Source organism: Stegastes partitus, unplaced genomic scaffold, assembly GCF_000690725.1.
Source record: "Stegastes partitus isolate 25-593 unplaced genomic scaffold, Stegastes_partitus-1.0.2 Scaffold128, whole genome shotgun sequence".
NCBI lineage: Eukaryota > Metazoa > Chordata > Actinopteri > Pomacentridae > Stegastes > Stegastes partitus.
The window spans coordinates 326,729-344,653 of record NW_007577859.1 but is presented as its reverse complement, the minus strand read 5'-3'; the positions used below and the strand labels follow the sequence as shown (position 1 = coordinate 344,653).

Here is a 17,925-nt window from a genome sequence, read left to right as displayed (position 1 = left end):
CCCACACATTCCCTCCTCTTATTCTCCCATCCTCCCCCACAATAATGAGGATAAAATAGTCAATGTTTTCCCATAAAATCCCCTGATGAGGGACGGTACATAAAACGCTTTCTCGGCTTGGATGTGGCTTCGCCTTAAGTGGCCTCTCAACCTCTGTTGAGCAGTGTGGTAAACCTCTGGAGTCTCGCTGTCCCCCGTGTAGGTATATAACACACCATGGGGTAGGGGTGTGATGTCATAGCCATAACAGAGAGTGCCGAGTACCTCACAGAAACCAGCGAAGGCCTAATCCAGCCCAGCAACTCTTGAAAACATGAAAGAGAAAGAAGTCAGAGAAGAGTGCAAGAGACTCGGAGCTATAGCAGGAATTGTGTGTGTGTGTGTACAGCTCCATGTGTGTGTCCACGTGCATGTGCGTGTGCATGCGGGTACATTACCAGTTGGCAGAGGACAGGAGGCCTCATGTGTTTTTCGTTTGCCCTGTGAACATCCCGTCCACCGAGAGAAGAATGGAGACAGACGCTCTGCGATGCTCATCAGCATTCTTTCTCTTTCAAGCATCCTCTCACACCCATATGCACACACACACGTACACACACACACAAAGGAAATTACCACGTGTTGTTGCCAAGAGCGTGTCAATCAACCTCCTCAATCTCCCCTCAAACTGACACATTGACTGATGGTGAAGGGCTCAGAGAACAGCTAAATGGCTGCTAGCAGGACTACAAAGAGAGAGAGAGGAATCCTTAAACCTTCTTTCCAAGACTCGGGCCTCAGTTCACTCTCTGCCCCAAATATGTGAGGTCAAAGTGAGTGGAGCTCCATCGAATCTGGCTGGCATTTTGGATTACACGCCAACTTCAATGCAGCTAGAAAAAAATCCACTAAAATCATTTACAACATGTAAAGAGTAATATAGAGTGGTATAGCATTTATGTTTTATTTGACATGTCATATATACCAGACCTACTAAGCTACCTTATACAGAGCACATAGTATACAGCCATTCCAATTTTCACTATATAAATACACTTTACAGCATACACTATGTCATTCTTATACATTGTTTTTTATATATCACACAGCCGTTGCCAAACGAAAAATACTGTCTTGCCTAAAGCTTGGGAACCGTGAACGGGTGTAACTCTGTTGTGGCTCGGAGTGATTTATAAGGCCATTTGACAAATTGTATCAAAATCAAAATGGAGGGACAGGGGTGTTGAATTAACAGCCATCCGTCTTTCATTTAGGAATCATAATCACTCCCTGGTGTTGCTTAAAGAGATGCAGCCACTTTCCCTCGGTTGCTGCAATGCAAAGTTTTGCAACAGCACTGCTGATTTTGCGAACATTTTACAGAAATCCATCATCGCCGTCGCAGTTTCTCAACTTTCACTGGGACTCATTAACTTTCTTTACATCCACTGAAACTCTTTCTGTCTCATCGTCTCACTTTAACTCAGTGTCACTGTTTTTCTCTTTCGGTCCAGGTGGGAACAGGTGCAGGCAAAGGCTTCAATGTGAATGTAGGATGGACGGGAGGTTTGAACCCTCCGATGGGTGATGCAGAATACCTGGCTGCATTCAGGTAAAAAACGAGTTGTGTCTTTTAGCCACATCATATTTCTTTCAATACTGTTGTGCCAAACCATTTAAAATCTAAAATTAAAGGTCTTTAGTGGCGTCTCAGCATGTTAATGGCTGCTGTTTTCAAATGTGTTTTATTTGCATACATTACCGTTGACCATAGTTTTCATTTTACTGAGGCACCAGAAGTTTCAGTTTTGTCTTTGCAGTATAAAAGTCAGCTTACACAGACTTGAGGTACTGTAGCTATTCCTCCCCTTGAGAACAGTATGTTGGTATTTCATATTGCAATTCATGCACTGATGTTTAGGTTGCAAGCTCAGGAGGCACATATATTCTTGAATATTCAGCGTTAAATCCAAAACACGCTGATCTCCTCCAGCTTTATGTCGGTGGTCGTATCAGCCAGCACCAACACAACAGCTGTGCAAGCAGCTTAGAAATAAGTGCCAACACTTTTGCCATTTAGTGTCCTCCGTGCTCCATGCACAGATCTCTGATTCTCAGGTTGCTCACTTCCAGATCTGCTACACAGGTAAAGCACACAGTCTGTTCAAATCACAGTATCACCGGTACATGTGTTAAACGTGAATCAGTTTGTCCCTGCCATTGCTGAGAGTGAATACAGTAATAAGACATTTGCAATAAGTCCTTGTTGAGCTGAATGTAAACCCTTATTTCAATGTGTTACCCAGACACACCTTTGCTCTCACCACACTTTTTCTTTTCATTCAGGCGATTTTTCCTGAATGAATATGGTTTGGTTCTGTGCTACACTGTAATGAACTCAGAATGTTTCTGTCAGCAACACTGGCTCGCCACCAGATGATTAAACAGTATGTGAGCTCTACATGGTGCTCCATGCAGCAGACGCAGTGGGTGGGCCTCTCGTCAAAGGAAAGATGCTAATGAGCTAACCCATACTGGTAAAATCCATAGACCCAATAGGCAGGCTCGGAAACACTAAGTCCAGTGTTTACTGGAGCCTTGGATGCTAATTAAGAAACAACTGGTCCCTTCCTGAGCAGGCGTCTGGTTTTGGTATTTTTTATTCAGTTTGGGAAATGGCAAGTGTTTTCATGTGTAAAACTTCCTCAGTTCACCACAGTACAGTACTGTACTGTCTTGTGCATTACCCATAGAAACTTTCATCAAGTCAGAACTCTGTAGAGAGGGAGGGTTCTGGTGTCCAGTGGTTTGAGGCGCATACTGTGCAGCTGCAATGTCCGGGATGCAAATCCAGTCAAAGACCTTTGTCACATGTCGTCATGGGCGGACCAGAATTCCTCAGTGATTAAAATTGGTTTGGGTTGGAAAGAAGAAGAAGGGGGAAAAAAACAAAACGATAGAAACAAACAAAATGCGTTATGGTTGAATAATTTTGCAGTGAACTTTGCCACCATTCTGTGAATTAACTGGTGCAAATAAATGCATAACTCACTATACAGACAAAATTTAATGCATCATGAATTCATGTTTATGCAATTAAGTCTATCTAGGCTGGTGCCAGTTCTGTAATTCAATTTGAATACTTGATTTAGACGACAGGGTGTTCCAGACTCAGTGTGTTTCTCTTCGGGATGGAACAGAAAACTAGCCAGAATGCGGTTGTTGATGATGTGTGTGTCTGTTTTTGGGTGTGTATTAGTGACAGGGGAAATATTGTGGTCGAGAGCGGTGGTGGGACTCTAGTACAATCAAGAGAGAGCTCAGCTGCACTGAGATTAAGTGTCATGACGTAGTGTGTGTATGTGTGGAGGATTACTAAGGTGGTCACAATTTAAGGTCAGTCTAATCACCGGTAGCACAGCACACACGTAACTTCCCCTTTCTAAGGAAGAGCATGCGTTTGCAGGTATCTTGGCCTGTGCATTGAACACTTGCAAATGCACATTTGTGCATTTGCAAGCGGCTACTGACGAATGATGAACTATGGAGGAGAGGAGAATACAGCAGAAAAGAGGAGAAGAAGTGGGGGGTGCATTGTTAGGGAATCCAAAGGCGGCGTAATTAGGCCCAATGGATCCCAGATGGCTGGCTGTCAGTGACGTGAGAAGAGGGACGAGCTCCTAATAGGAACCAGACGCACACAAACGCCTTTGAACTGCCGCTGAGAGAGAGAGAGAGAGAATGAGTGAGAGAGAATCAAACGCGGCATGGGCCGTGCGCTCTTGCTAAATAACTGGCAGCGGGAGACAAGAGGAAATAAGAAGGAGAGCATAGAAGCGGGGAAAGTGGTCTCCCCTGAGTAGAGTATACAGTATGTGAACGTCTCAGCCCAGATATGCCAACAGTCTCAGCTTTTATCTGTTTATGTCACTCACAAAAACCTTTTCAATGTTTGCCACCTGTCTAAAGTTGTGAGTCTCTTCTGGTTTTTTTTGTTTTTTTTTCTTATTAAATTGAAATATGGAGGAGAAAAAAGAGGTCTCCTGAACTCTCCTGCTCCTTTTTCCAGCAGGGCTCTGCTTCACATTTAAACAGTTGCACACATTCACACCTGGGAGGTGCCCCACCTTCTAGTGCTGGCTGCTTACCAGAAGTGGATCAAGAACAGAGATCAAGCACATGGAGCATTGCCTTTGATAATTTCTCTTTTCATCATTTTCAAATGGAGGGAGTTTACAATTAAGTCAATGTTTGCAGTTAACAGTCCAGAAAAAAAGTCCTACATTATGTGAATGATGTAGCTGAAAATCAATCACCTCAACTACATTTTTTTTCTTTATTTTGCAGGCAACTGAATTATTACTCTTGTTCAGCCTGCTCTGATGTTAATTCAATCACACAGTGATTTCCCTTCTCACATTATTATATTCGCTCTTCCCAGTTCTCATTTTCTCACAAATCATGAACACTTGTTGAAAACACAACCTCTTAAATATGCTATCTAATTTCAAGTAGGGGGATGAATGAATGTATCTTGGTTTACAGCATTGTGTTTCCTGTCTTGGTCCTCAGAGCTGTGGTGATGCCCATCGCCCATGAGTTTTCCCCTGATGTGGTGCTCGTGTCAGCTGGCTTTGATGCCGTAGAAGGACATTCATCATCACTGGGCGGCTACAAGGTCACAGCCAAGTGTAAGGTTCACATGCTGCAAATGTTCACATTAACACACTGTTGCACACTCATGTAAGTGAGTTGTACTGACCAAAACTTCAATCATTCTTCTGGTGTTAGTAAACGTGTCTCATTTTTTCTGACTGTTATCTGTCTTAGTTGAACCTGCTTTCGTCTTCACTTTTTAACAGGAGTTATAACAAATATTAACTCGTCCTGTATTTGCTACTTTTGTCTTAGTTTGCTTTAGTTTAATGGAGAATACAAGTAGATTCCAAGTAAGCTTGTGTTAATGAATCATAGAGCTCAATTATAACTCACAAACTATTGTCAGATGGATAAACACTCTTTCATAGCTGAACAGTCTTACTATTGATAAGAATCACTGCATCTTGAGTGCAGCCTCATCGAGAAATTAAAGTTTGTTTGTGTACACAGTTGAGATTTTTTTGGTTTCCAGGAAGCATTTCTTATTTTTAAATATCTTCTGAGAACAGACATAATTAGACCTGAAATGCATCTATGGGGAAGGAGTCAGCAGTCCAAATAATGATGTGAAACCAGCATGTAAACATTCACAGTAATTTTGTGAGTCACAGACTGACGTGGAAAGTGCAGCTAACTTTCAACAACACTGAAGGAATCCTTAATTTTCATTAACCCTGATCAATGGAGAAGTCCCTGACAAATCAATTTCTGGCTCACCTTCTGAATGCTTTGTGTGTGTTTTTGTTCTCCACCAGGTTTTGGCTTCTTGACCCGTCAGCTGATGTCACTGGCGGGGGGTCGCGTGGTCCTGGCTCTGGAGGGGGGACACGACCTCAAAGCCATCTGCGATGCCTCAGAAGCCTGTGTCAGCGCCTTGCTGGGCATGGAGGTGAGATGTGTGTTTATACACACACGTACACACACACACACACACACGTGTCTTTTCCAGGGATTGCATACAGTATGTTCATTCTCTAATCACTGATTCGGTCCCAGGTGGAGCCTCTGTCCCAGTCCGTGTTGGACCAGAAGCCTTGTGAGAATGCTGTGCGTTCTCTGCAGAGAGTCATCCAGGTTCAAGGTGAGAACACAACACAGCACGAAGCATCAAGAGCCCTCAGACTGATGTGTATTCAGAGGCTTTGCATCTCTGTGGAAAAAACATACAGGCTCATTTTTAAGTGTTTTCTGTTGTGTTAAGTCTTGTTGCATCAACAAAGAAACTAGTAGAACAGCAAGTTAAACTACTAGTGAGACATTATACACATCCTCTGCTTTGTTCATGATTTTCAAATCCTGGAAATACTTCCAAACAATTGAAAATCTAGCGTGTTGGCATGTTCTTTGTTGCCATCTTTCTTTAACTAACTTGTAAACGCACAATTTACTCTCCCTTTTTTGTGCTTCAGGTGCCTTCTGTCTCCCTCTCATGTTTCGGTTAATTTGCGTCCATATTTTTAAACCGTTCAAGAAAACACAATATAAAAATAAATTTCCATCAGCTGGTTTGAAGTAGTAGTTTTTAGGAAATGGTTTGTATTGGCCAAGTTGCTAATACATCTTGGTTTTCGCTGAAAGTAATGATTTTATTTGCAGATTGAAGCAAAGTACTAACCATGTCACTGTTACAACACTTCTAATCATACCACCGTGGTTACCGCCTTATGCATGGGACAATTTCAAGTCAAATTAATTTTTTATCAGTCTCGGCCAACTATTAGTCAGTGCGTCTGTGCAATCTGTACGGCAAACAACAACCTCTGTCGTCATGTGGGAGGAGGAAAACCTCATGTTAAATGAAGGGAGACACCTCAGGACAAGCAGCAGTGGAAGGATAGTAACACTGGATTAACAACATTTTATCTATTTACTTATCATAAAATCTTCTTCTGCCACTATTTCACACCCAAATATACTTCTTTTATTTTTTAAAAATATATTGAAATTTGCCTGGTTTGAAAAGCTTTTTAATTATCATGCACTTCTGTAGTTAGATGATTCCATCAGGTAAAATGACCAGAAAATGAGATTCCTCTCTATTTCTTCAAGGTGGTCAGCATGTCATATTTGCATTTCCATCCTCTGTTACTCTTCTTTTTTCTCCGTTTAGCACCCTCCTCCCCCGTCGCTGCAGCTCTCTGACCACCTCTCCTCCTTTACATCCCTGTCTCCCATCCCTCCCTCCAGCCGTCCCACACACAGACAGACACACACACACACACACACACTCGCACACGGCCGCCCTGGCTCCAATTATCTTCAAACACTTCTCTGGCACACGACCTTCGCAACATCCCCTCCTGATTGCACACAAATGTTATCCCAACCAAATTAGATTAATTAAAAATATTTGAATAGCCACAAGAATGTTAAGCCCATAATTTAGGCCCGGGGTGAAATATATGTGAGTTGCATACATAGCCAGAACACACACGCTCATAGATGAGCACATTTGCAAACACTGATTGATTTTTTTTCTTCCTCTGTGTGACACAGGACTGGAGGCCCTGAGAGAACAGACCGAATCTGAGTTTACATTTCAGAAATTATCAACATGGATATTTAGACCACGGGCTGTTTATGTCACAGTCATTGCTTATATTCAGATCAAACAGCACACAGCGAGTGGATCAAACACCAAGTACTGCTTTTTAATAATGCCGGCACTTCCCCTCAAGGAGCCATTCAGGATGAAAACAGCACTGAAATACCATCGACTCAGGCCTTAATCTTTCTCTCTCCTGTTTCCTTCCTCTTCTTCTTTTTCCATCCCTTTGCTACCTTCAGGTGAGTACTGGCAGAGCGTGAAGGATTCAGCCGCCACGTTGGATCTGTCCTACCTGCAGGCGCAGAGACGACGACTGAGACGAGACTCAGACAGTGAGGCCGTCAGCGCCATCGCCTCGCTGTCGATGGGATCCCTCACAAGTGACAGGTACAGACGCTATCAGATCTTCTGCTTTAGCACGACTGCATTATTGTACTTTATGTTTCACGGAATCTTCCTCTTGTCTGTTTAAGGAAACATCCTGAAAAACTCATGGAGAAAGGCGATTCTCTCTGAAGAAAGAGTCTTCTGACAGTTGCCTTCAAACCAAATCTCAGTGGAAACACACACACATGAACACAAAACTATGTATCTGGATCATCACTGGAAGCAGATGTCACCTCACAAAAACTCCACCTGCGTTACTACTGGCTGCAGTCTGACCACTCTGATACAAACACACACTGAGGAACGGCGTTCATCTGGGCCACATTCGTATTCTAATAATGTCTCTCAGAGTTTTCCTGAAGGGGACGTCACTCAGTGAACTGAAAGTTAGATAAAGACACCCAGAGGCAGACTGATGAAGGACCTTGACTCTTTTTGTAGTAGTATTAGCAGAAACATGACGTAGCATGAACAAACTTGAGAAAGCACAGCTCTGCGACTTCACACTTTGTAAATGTCTCCAACAAGACCACTTGGACTGTTGCAGCCTTGAAGGAGGGGTCGGAGGTCACCTCGGCTTACTGGAGCTCAGAGCTGAAGCAGTCGTCCCCGCAGGACGAGCAGGTGAAGGAGAGCAGACGTGTCCTCTACACTCAAAACGATGATGTCATTCGTTTGCATGTGACAAAAATCCAATGAAGGAAAACGATCGGGAGTTGTTCCGATCATCTTGCACTGCGCTGTTCTGCAATGTAAACTGGACAAGAAGGAGGAGACGCATGTTGACAATCAAACATCTTGTTTGTTCATATGTTTAGTTTATTTGAATATTCATTCATTTGACTTATGGCACACAGTTTTGTGAATGTCAGCATGAGATTTTTTTTTTTTTTTTTTTTTATAAAGAATCCATTTATCCAGAGTGAAGCTACAATGAAGTCTGAGATACATATGTTTCATATTGTTCTGTATGTCCACATATTTTCTTAAATCTTTTTTTTTTTTCTTTCTTGGCCTGTCAGGCGAGCACATGCAGCAAGACTTTAGACGGCTGCAGTTATTGGTATTGCTCCCCGATAGATACAAAAAAAAGACACGTCAGTCTTTGACGAAGTGCATCTTAAATATGTAGACATACTGTAGTTTGTATCAGTGGCATTAGTCACAATGAAGAGCTAATACCTCTAATCACTGGGGCATCAATATCAGGGCAGAAACGAATTACTCTGAAACGTTCCAAAAAGATGTTCTTGTTCGTCAGGAATCACCCATGATGCCTCGGTGCAGCGTGACCACTCTTTAATTGATTGTATATGTGACAATGCAGATCACTTTTTGACATTTTGGATTAACTTGCATCCAAAGACTTTACAACAATCGCAAAGACACAAAGTGCACTTACCACTGCCCTCAGAAACGAGGGTCAGATTGATTTGGGGTGTCGAAATCTGAACTTTGATAACGTTGTAAAGTGGACCAGTGTTTGTACCTGTGGATGAGCATTCCTGCTGTATTTCTTAAATGTCTTTTTTTACTTTTTTGTTTTCCTTTTTTAACAAAGACAATCTGAGCTGTGCTTTGTTCATCATTTACGTAGCGCCGGTCTGTTTACTGTCAGCGTCGGGGATGTTTTGCTCCCTGGACCAAACAATAGCATTTTAGTAGTTAGGATGGAGCAATAATACTGAGATAGTTGAATATCCACACAGTGCAATTGGACACAGGTTAAGCGCAACCAAAGCTTATGAGAACAATGTGCTGTCCCTGGACTGGCATGGCCTAAAGAACTTCAAAGACTTTGAAGAGTTTGTGAATGTTTCTTTTCTTCTATCCAAACAGTCAAAAAAAAAAAAAAAAAGCACCAAAAGCACAGGACAGATATATAAACAAATTCATTTGACATGACTTCTATTTATACATTCAGATTCTGCGTCTTTGAAGTGCTCTTTGCGTGTCGAACACAATTATGACGGTGCTAATACAGTATGTTTGCTCTTTCTTTTTTTTTTGTTTGGTTCTTTCTTTATGTAGCATTGTGTATGCAACTCAAAACCTGTTTAATATTTGTTAATGAAAATGTGAAAACAAGTGAGAGAGCGTGGAGCGGTTTTCAGCTCCGAGTCACGTAGGACGGAGGAGCGTAGCTTTTGAGAAGTTTTACAGCAACATTCATGACAGCGACCTGACGTGTCTTATCTTTTTGTCTTAACGCAAATGATTTATTTTTATATTCGATCTCAAAAATGAACCCTGTGAATACTTAGAGACCAAATTATCAGTCGATTGTCATGCCGACCAACCTGTGTGAAGGTAGCCTTAACAAACTGGAGCTTCATTAAAGCTGCAGGTCAAGTCCAGTTTAATTATAACTGACTGTGTGATATTGTTTCTGTACAGTGTACATGATGTCTTTTGGTTTCTTTTTTGTTGTTATCTGCCTTTTGACTTTTCTATTTCCCCCCAAAAAAAGTCCTCAATAAAGGTAAATTATATACGTTTGAAAAAGACCATTCATTCACGTCTGATTATTTTAGCAAATATCCTGTCATGTGTGGATTCTGCCTCATTCCTTTGAATATGAAAACATCGCACTTACATAGAGCATCGAGAAAAACTTTATTGTCCACAGGAGATGACACAAGAACAATGTTCGAAAAGCAAAACGGCACAAAAGAAACACCATCAAACAGCAATTACTTACATGGTTACAATGAACAAATCTGCAAACTTTCTGCTGTTTTATTGTTTTTTTTGCATTATTCAGTGAAAAATAAGTTTGCAAAGGTATTTTTAAAAGCTGCGGGGGAAAAAAAACACCCTATTTTCTTGCAATATAAAAAATCCAGCTTTCCGCGGCGCTCACTACAGGCAGAGAAGCTGACGTGTAAATAAACACAAGTGGCCAAAGTGTGATCAGTGGTTTAAGACTTTTTTGTTTTTTGTTTTTTACTAAAGCTGAGAGTAACGCATAAGCAGAGTTTAAGTATTACAGTGTGCATATACCAAATTCACAAACAGATACACTTTAAAACCCCCAAAATACACAGAAAGCTATCCAGTTACTACAGCACAACAAAGGAGAGGATCCGCATCAAGATTCCTCGAGCTCTTCCTCTTCCCACAAGACGGGGCCTTGAGAGCCAGAGCGATTAGCTTATTAGCATTTTAGCTGTAAACATTCATTGGCTGTGACCGCCCTCTAACCATCACTGTGCCATTATCATTAGTCATCGTAATGTCTGTCTGGCAGTGAGTCAACCGACGCGCAGAGTCGGGTGGATCATGGTTACCACGGTGTTACCGAAGGCACTCGAACCAGCAGCCATTTTGTTTCATTGTCACCGCAGGCCAGCTGTTTGTTTTTGTTTTTTTTATTTCTTTTTTATTTCTCGTTGTCATCCTTTAAAATGTTCACTGGACTGTCACGTCTCCTCACCGGCGCTTCAGAAACGCTCAGCGAAGACCAAAAGACGAGTCTTCGTGCCACGAGTCGAGCACATGTCCAAGAAAGATTAAAGTTTTTCGTTTTTTTTTTTTTAAAGTGAAGATATGTGGTGAGGCGGGAACGAATTTCTTCGAGTGTAGAGAATTTTCCATTTGTCGGTTTGTCTGCGGAGACAAGAAACACAAAGATCAGTTAACATGACGCATCTGACGCTTAACACATTTTACTCAGTGTGTCAGTCTGAGGCCTCAAACCTAAAAAACTGGACGCACCGTTCAGAGACCGGTGCTGAGGCTGTTAAATGTGTGTACAAACAAACAAACACTTCTGTTTAGTGGAAAGTGGAAAAATTCCAACAGCTCCTTAACTTTGACTTCTCTTGTTTTAACAAGCAAACATTTCATCTGCAGCGTTCTCAGCTCTCCCTAATTACAGTGTGTCTTTCCACGCTCCCAGAAAGACATGCAGAGAGAGCACAAGTCCAGCGAGCACAAGTCGGTTGTATGTTTGCGGGTGTCGTCCCATCACATGATTTTCATCGTGCCACCAAATGTGTAAATAGAAAAATCACAGGTTTTTGTTTTCTTATGTGTTGTTTTTGTTTTTTCATGTAGCAAAGTATAGAGCGATCTCCCTTCTGCTGAAGACACAGTAAAGCAACGTGTCGCACGTTTTGCTATTTGGTCACTATTTAAATTTGTAATACTTTGGATTTTTATTAAATTTTTTCCAGGAATTCAGTATATTTATGTCCAATAATTACCTCTCTGTAAAGCAGATCTTATAGAAAGTGGCAGCAGAGTCCAGCGCTCCTGCACTGGCTACCTAAGAAATATTTATTCCAGAAAACACATCTAAATACTTCTAAGGCTTTTGTGGGGAGGATTTCTTTTTATTCTACCATTTACAATGATGGAAACTTGTATATAAATTCTTTCTGTGTAAGCGAAACATGTGTGTATTTGACTGTTTGACAGACCCTGATACATTTTGGGCTTCGACTTAGGTTATTTTTTTGTTGCTTACGTGTCGAATAAGTCCTTCCTCCGTGGGCCTGTATCCCTGCTGCTGTCTGGGCAGCACACATATGAATATATGCACAAGCACATGTGCAGTCGAATGCACACACACACATTCAAAACCCTCCCACCTGCGCTCAAGTTCAGATCTCTAAAAATAAAGATGACTATCAGAAGCCACAACTTCTGGATGAGGCTTTTAAAAAACGCAGATGAGCCGCAGAGGACTTTACATCTGGTCCCAGATCAGCCAGGAGTGAAAGCCAGAGATTTAATATGCACAGAAGAGCATCCAACAGCTGGTCAGTCCAAACTGTAAAACACACACACACACACACACATACACACACACAGACGCAGCAGAGCCAGAGGTTCCGGCAGAGGAAAGAGCAGTGACAGGCATTGTGATTATAGTATAAACAGAAGAGAGAGTATTGTTTTTTCCAAGTCAAACAGAACAATTCTTTCATTCTGAAAGTCTCACGAGGAGGCAAACACCCACACCACTTAAAACTGTGCTCATCAGGATGCACTAAACCGGTGCGTTCATGTTCGTGTGTCTGTGGACGTCCAAGAAAAAATGCGAAGGCCTCCTTTATACTAATAACGCAAGATTTTAAGGCCACTTTTGCTGTTCGTGTAATCAAGTGGACCCGTGAAGGAAGCTAATAGCTGTTTGTTCTCTTTGTAGAAACCTTGACAAAAAATAAAATCAAATCATGCCATTCACTGCAGTCTAATACAACGCGATTCAGAGCCTCGCAAACAATCACATAATAATCTTTGTGACTCACTCTCAAGCAAAACTGAGCAATAAAAGCTTTGATTTAATGTCAAGTGTGTCAGCTATTTCGTCCACTCCACCCATCTTCCACAGAGGAAACAAAGAAAGGGAGTATTTTTTCTTTCAAAAAAAAAAAACTTTTAAAGGGCCTCTAAAATTTGGATGAGCTCTGTAATCCTCTTAGTCCTTCAGAGGCGCATTCACGTGTATGAATGACACAGTATTATACATGTTATTTAAAGCGAGCGCGCATGACCTCATCAGCAACGCACATGCTGCCTTTGAAGCCTCCTGACCTTTGGTAACCTCATCCCTTTCCTTAAAATTACGTGTTTAGGTCCTTGAGTTTCTCGCGTTTTCTCTGGCGGCCCCTGCAGAGCTGATGATAACACGCAGAGCAGGCAAAAGTGGTGGGTAATAACTACGGCGATGCGTTCAAGGACAGTTGGCTCCACGTGCGAGGGGCCTTGGCTTCGACTGGAGCCCTCGACGTCTGCTGCGGAGGCCACTGGAGGTTTAGCAGTAACTCAGAGTGGAACACCTGCAGCGTGCACATGGGCGGCAGCTGCGTGTGTGTGCGTGTCTGGACAGTGTAATGTATATATATTGTATGCGCTCTGTGTTGTAGTGTTTCTAGTATCGTTTGTGATTCCTGCATAGCGAATAATGTGTAACCGCGTGCACATGTTTGCAATCATTTAGATCAGTGTTAGTGGCTGTTTGCAACGTGTTTACCTTGACCTGAGCCCATGAAAAAGCAAACAAAGTCACATTTCCGCCTGCCGTCCTTTTCTTTTTTTCAAATGCTTTTGTTTTGTCATCTTATTTTGCACGCTGCTCTTTTTTATTTTTTTGAAAGAAATGTAACTCTTACAAAACTAAAACCACGAGATCAGAGAGATAAAAAGAGAAAAAAAAGCGCTGGAACAACATGTGCAAAGTGTATTCCCGTTTTACTTATACGCTCACACACACACACACACACACACACGCACTCACTCTGCTGCACAGCTAATTAAAGCTCACTACAAACACACACTCAGATACACACCAGTACACATGTACATGCGCTGACATACACAGGCCCGTGTGCCTGACCCTCACCCTGCTACACACACCTTCCTAATACTTCACAACTGTTTCCAATCTAAAGGTTCCTGCTTGTCTGGGCCCCGGCGAGGCCTGATTGCACGATACAAGATCCTGAAGGAAAGAGGGCAAGGCTGCAGGGGAGAGAGAGGGAGTGATGTGCTTCCACCTTTTTTTTCTCCTTTCACTCTCCCTTTCTTTCTCTCTCTCTCTCTCTTTCTTTCTTTCTTTCCCTCCTTTCATGCTGTACCTGTGCAGGAATCTGGTGTCTGTTAAAATGGTTTAAAAAAAAAAAAAAAGACTCTGGAGATTGTGGAGGAAAACATTTGTCTTAAATTCGTCAGAGGTCTGTCAAACAGTGGAGCTGCAGAGTTTAGATTACGATGATGATAATATGCTGTTAGTTCATAAAGTGAAACAACCAGGATGCTCAGAGAGGTTCTTTTTTTTAATATATAATTTGTCTGTGATTGTGTTTTATACAAGTTAGCAACCATCAGTTTAAGTCTGAAGGAGCACAGTTTGGTAGAAGTTGTGTTTGGGATACTGAAGAGTTTGTATACATGCAGGCAAGGAGGTTTCCTTATTACTGAATGTGTTAAGAGAAAACACATAAGAGAGAATTTAAAGACATTTCTTTTATTTCTTTTTACAAATTTCTAAAATTAGCTTTAAAACATGCCTTTTACCTTGAAGGTGATTTTGCATTTTTTTGTTGCATTTTTACATGTTGTATTTGCATATGTATGTTTGGGTCTTGTCTATTTTTTCATATTTATTTATTTATTTATTTATTCACATTTTAAATTATTTTTAATTAGGGAGTAATGCCTCCTGACATCTGTTTTTTTTTTTTTTCTTAATTTCTTTTTTCAAGAGTCACACCCAAAATGGCAGAATCACTTCCACAGAACCAACACTTTTATTTTGCTAAATCAAAAATCAATTTTGATTATTTTGTGTTATGTGTGGAACAAGCATTTACTAACCAAATCAGTTTTATGCAAAAACAAGAAAAATGAGAATATTTCTAAGCATATTACACTTTTTAAAAATAGGAAAATTTATTTGTTGTGGTGATCAGGGAATTATTTTATTTCTTGAACTAGTACTGAAGTACTGTTAAAGATATTTGAAATTAAAAGGAGACATTTATATTACTTTAATTTAAAGATAATTCTATTACGTACAAATTAAATAGGACCTTTTTCTAAAATATTATAATGTGAGGGGAACTACATTTTTGTATATGTGCACTGAAATTATAATTTTCACAAACTAAAAAATGTGAATTGTGTTGATGTTTTGTTTTGTTCATACTATATTTATACATGTGAATAAGAAAAATAAAATAAAATATAATAAAAACTCCTCCATAGTTGATAATAAACTATCTACTATCTCCTGCATGTAAACATTCAGCAGGCCCATTCAGCATGAGCGTGTTGTGGCTACACATATTTACACATTTTATTTGTTTACAGTCATAATGAGTTATTAGTAAAATCAGCTTGAGCACAATTATTGTCTCGCTGCTGAAATCTCTTCAACAGAACTGTGCTTTAAATTCTTTACTCGTAAATTCCAAGTAAAGCATTTCTACTGTCTTTGCATATTGTACTTCCAGAATAAGATAATGTCCACTGTCAAATTTAGAACATGTTCCACTATTTATTTATCTTGCAGATGCTGATCAATTTCCCCCACTTTGTTTACATCGTGTTTGTTCGCAGTATTTGTTTGTCGAGCTGAAAGCCAACATATTGAAACACTCTTGAGACTGCTTTCAGTTTGAAAGGAAATTCACAAAAAACGCGTAAAATCATATGTAAAGACAATAGAACAGGCGTGTGCATAAGTCCACGCATGATTTCTTACATGTGTTTGTGCACTAATGCCCGTGTAAATGTGTGTGTGTGTGTACATTTTGTCCATACCTGAGGGGCTGCAGTGGAGCGACTTGCTGCACTGGCGAAACTGTGGGACAGACAAGGGAGAGAAGTGGAAACAGTGGAGGGGAACAGGAGGAAGGTTTTAGTGGCATATTTTCATCTGTGGATGTTAATTCTGATGGAGTGAACTGTTAGTGGAGCACAGAGGTCAGAGAGGATCAGAAATGTTTGCAAAGGTTTTAGATGAAAAGGTAAAGATCAGACCATGAGGGCAGAATTTGAGAGGTTCAGGGGTCAGGAAATGGGTGCGAACAGACAGAGGTGGGGGAGGTGGACACGAGAGGGTGTATGAGAGAAGTTCAATGGGGTCCTAGTGGCTGGTGGACATGGCCCAGGCCCCCTCCATCCTCCAGACGGAGAAGGCGTAGCTGAGTCTTTCGTGGGCCAGGTAGTTGCAGCTGGCCAACTTGGCGTCCATCTCGTCGCTCTGCAGCACCTGGTAAAGGAAGTCGATGTAGCGCGAGGCCAGCTTCAGGATCTGGATCTTGCTCAGCTTGTCTGAAGGTAGCGTGGGGATGATCTTGCGTAGAGAGGCGAAGGCGTCGTTCAGGGACTGAGTGCGTTGCCGCTCCCGCACGTTGGCAATGACCCGCTGAGAGTGGAGTTCTTCGAAGGGAGGCTCCGGCCTCGGACCCAGAGACGTGGGGGCTAACGACACGACGGTCGACGGGCTTTTCTTCAGCCTCTTCGGCCCGGACGGCAGCAGGCTGTTGGGGCTGCCGGTGCTGCTCTCCTCTGCCTGGCCGAGGCTGTCCTTCTTAGGGTAAGGAGAACGTTTTCGGTTTCCTGTCTGGAGGCTCTTTTTCGATCCTCTCTCCAGCTCCTCTTCACTGGCCCCCAGCCCTCCTTCAGGGGAGTTGGTGCAGGACACCTCTTCTCTCATTGTACTGTCCACGGATGACCTTCCAACCTCCGCTGCAAACACAGGATGCTGCGAGCCTCTTTTTCACCGTTCACCTCTGCCGACAGCTTCAGCTTGACGAGCTCGTGCTGCGAAAGTCTTCTCTTCCGTCAAACAAAGTTACGGCTGCTGGAGCTCCATCTGATTGGACGGCCGGCTGTCCTGTTTCCTGGTTACCTTGTTAAATTTCTCACTTTCACATCCCCCTCTCAACCTGCCAGACAGAACAACAACAAACCATCTGACAGGCAGGTCCACCTCCGCCTCTTTTATACCCAAACGCTAACCCGGGGCCTGCGGGCAGCTCTCATTGGCTCAGCGGACTTCTGGAGGGTGTGGTCCGGCCCGAGACAGGCAGGAAAGCAGGAAGTTTGCATTAGCTGGGCGGGTGATAGAGAAAGGGGGTAAGTGGCATTCTCAGCCAATAAGAAGTGCTGTGTCTAATGTTGCAGAGATGTCTGAGGCTTTATGGGTTCCAGATTTGGGCTGGACCGTCAGTCCGCCTGCATCCTCATGTCTACACGAGCTTTGTATTTCTGACAGTCACCACGTGAACACTTTAATGTTTAACACTCAGATTTTAGGATAATAATTATGGAAACACATCGTCATGAGCTTTTTAATACCAAACCTGCAACGTAGAAGTTGTAGATCACACATGTTGATGCAGTGTTTTCATTCATTGAGTGAGTTCACACTAAACATTCGCCTGTCGGGATCTTTATCACGCCAGTGACCGGTCACTATAAAACAAATCTGTTAAATCGCAGGTCACAAGGTGGACTGAGCCAATGAAAATACTGAGCATTAAAACACTGAAGAGGATTTGCAGGTTAAATAATGCATTTTATGATGTGGAATTTCTGTTTAGAAATTATAAGTGTTGCCAAGAGACACTGTAAAGTGCCGCAAATAAAAAAAATAAAAAAGTCAGATCCATAAATCAGTTTCACAGCAACTTTAAGGAGCTATGAGTGAAAATGGGAGGTTGTGCAAGCATATGTCCTCGAAAGAGTTTCGCAAGATGAGCTTTTCCCCGAAATTCCGCCGTCTCTGTAAACACTGATGTACACAGAACAACTAAAACCTCGCCAGACATCCTTCCCTGTCCAGCATCTAACACCTGGTCTTCGCTCGTTTCCCATAAAACCCCTTTCGAATA

General features: G+C 42.0%; 2 protein-coding genes across 3 annotated transcripts in view; one reads left to right on the top strand and one right to left on the bottom strand.

The window, feature by feature from the left end:
* The window catches only part of LOC103354985 (histone deacetylase 7-like), a 43,190-nt gene extending 33,110 nt beyond the window's left edge, over positions 1-10,080 (top strand). For both annotated transcript variants that reach the window (XM_008278615.1, XM_008278616.1), the window contains exons 20-25: positions 1,494-1,591; positions 4,552-4,670; positions 5,394-5,527; positions 5,635-5,719; positions 7,426-7,573; positions 7,660-10,080. In XM_008278615.1, the coding sequence (XP_008276837.1) occupies positions 1,494-1,591; positions 4,552-4,670; positions 5,394-5,527; positions 5,635-5,719; positions 7,426-7,573; positions 7,660-7,702 (627 nt within the window). In that variant the 3' untranslated portion in view covers positions 7,703-10,080. The remainder of the gene's footprint in view (positions 1-1,493; positions 1,592-4,551; positions 4,671-5,393; positions 5,528-5,634; positions 5,720-7,425; positions 7,574-7,659) is intronic.
* Positions 10,081-10,170: 90 nt separating this feature from the next.
* Positions 10,171-17,002, bottom strand: LOC103354984 (twist-related protein 2-like). The gene is made up of 2 exons (XM_008278613.1): positions 15,848-17,002; positions 10,171-11,182 (listed from the first exon to the last, which is right to left on the bottom strand). The coding sequence occupies exon 1, from the start codon at positions 16,743-16,745 to the stop codon at positions 16,173-16,175; it is 573 nt and encodes a 190-aa protein (XP_008276835.1). The 5' UTR covers positions 16,746-17,002; the 3' UTR covers positions 10,171-11,182; positions 15,848-16,172.
* Between the last annotated feature and the right edge of the window lie 923 nt (positions 17,003-17,925).

Excerpts from the sequence above, each read along its gene's own strand:
- LOC103354984 (XM_008278613.1), bottom strand. The coding sequence starts at position 16,745 with ATGAGAGAAGAGGTGTCCTGCACCAACTCCCCTGAAGGAGGGCTGGGG.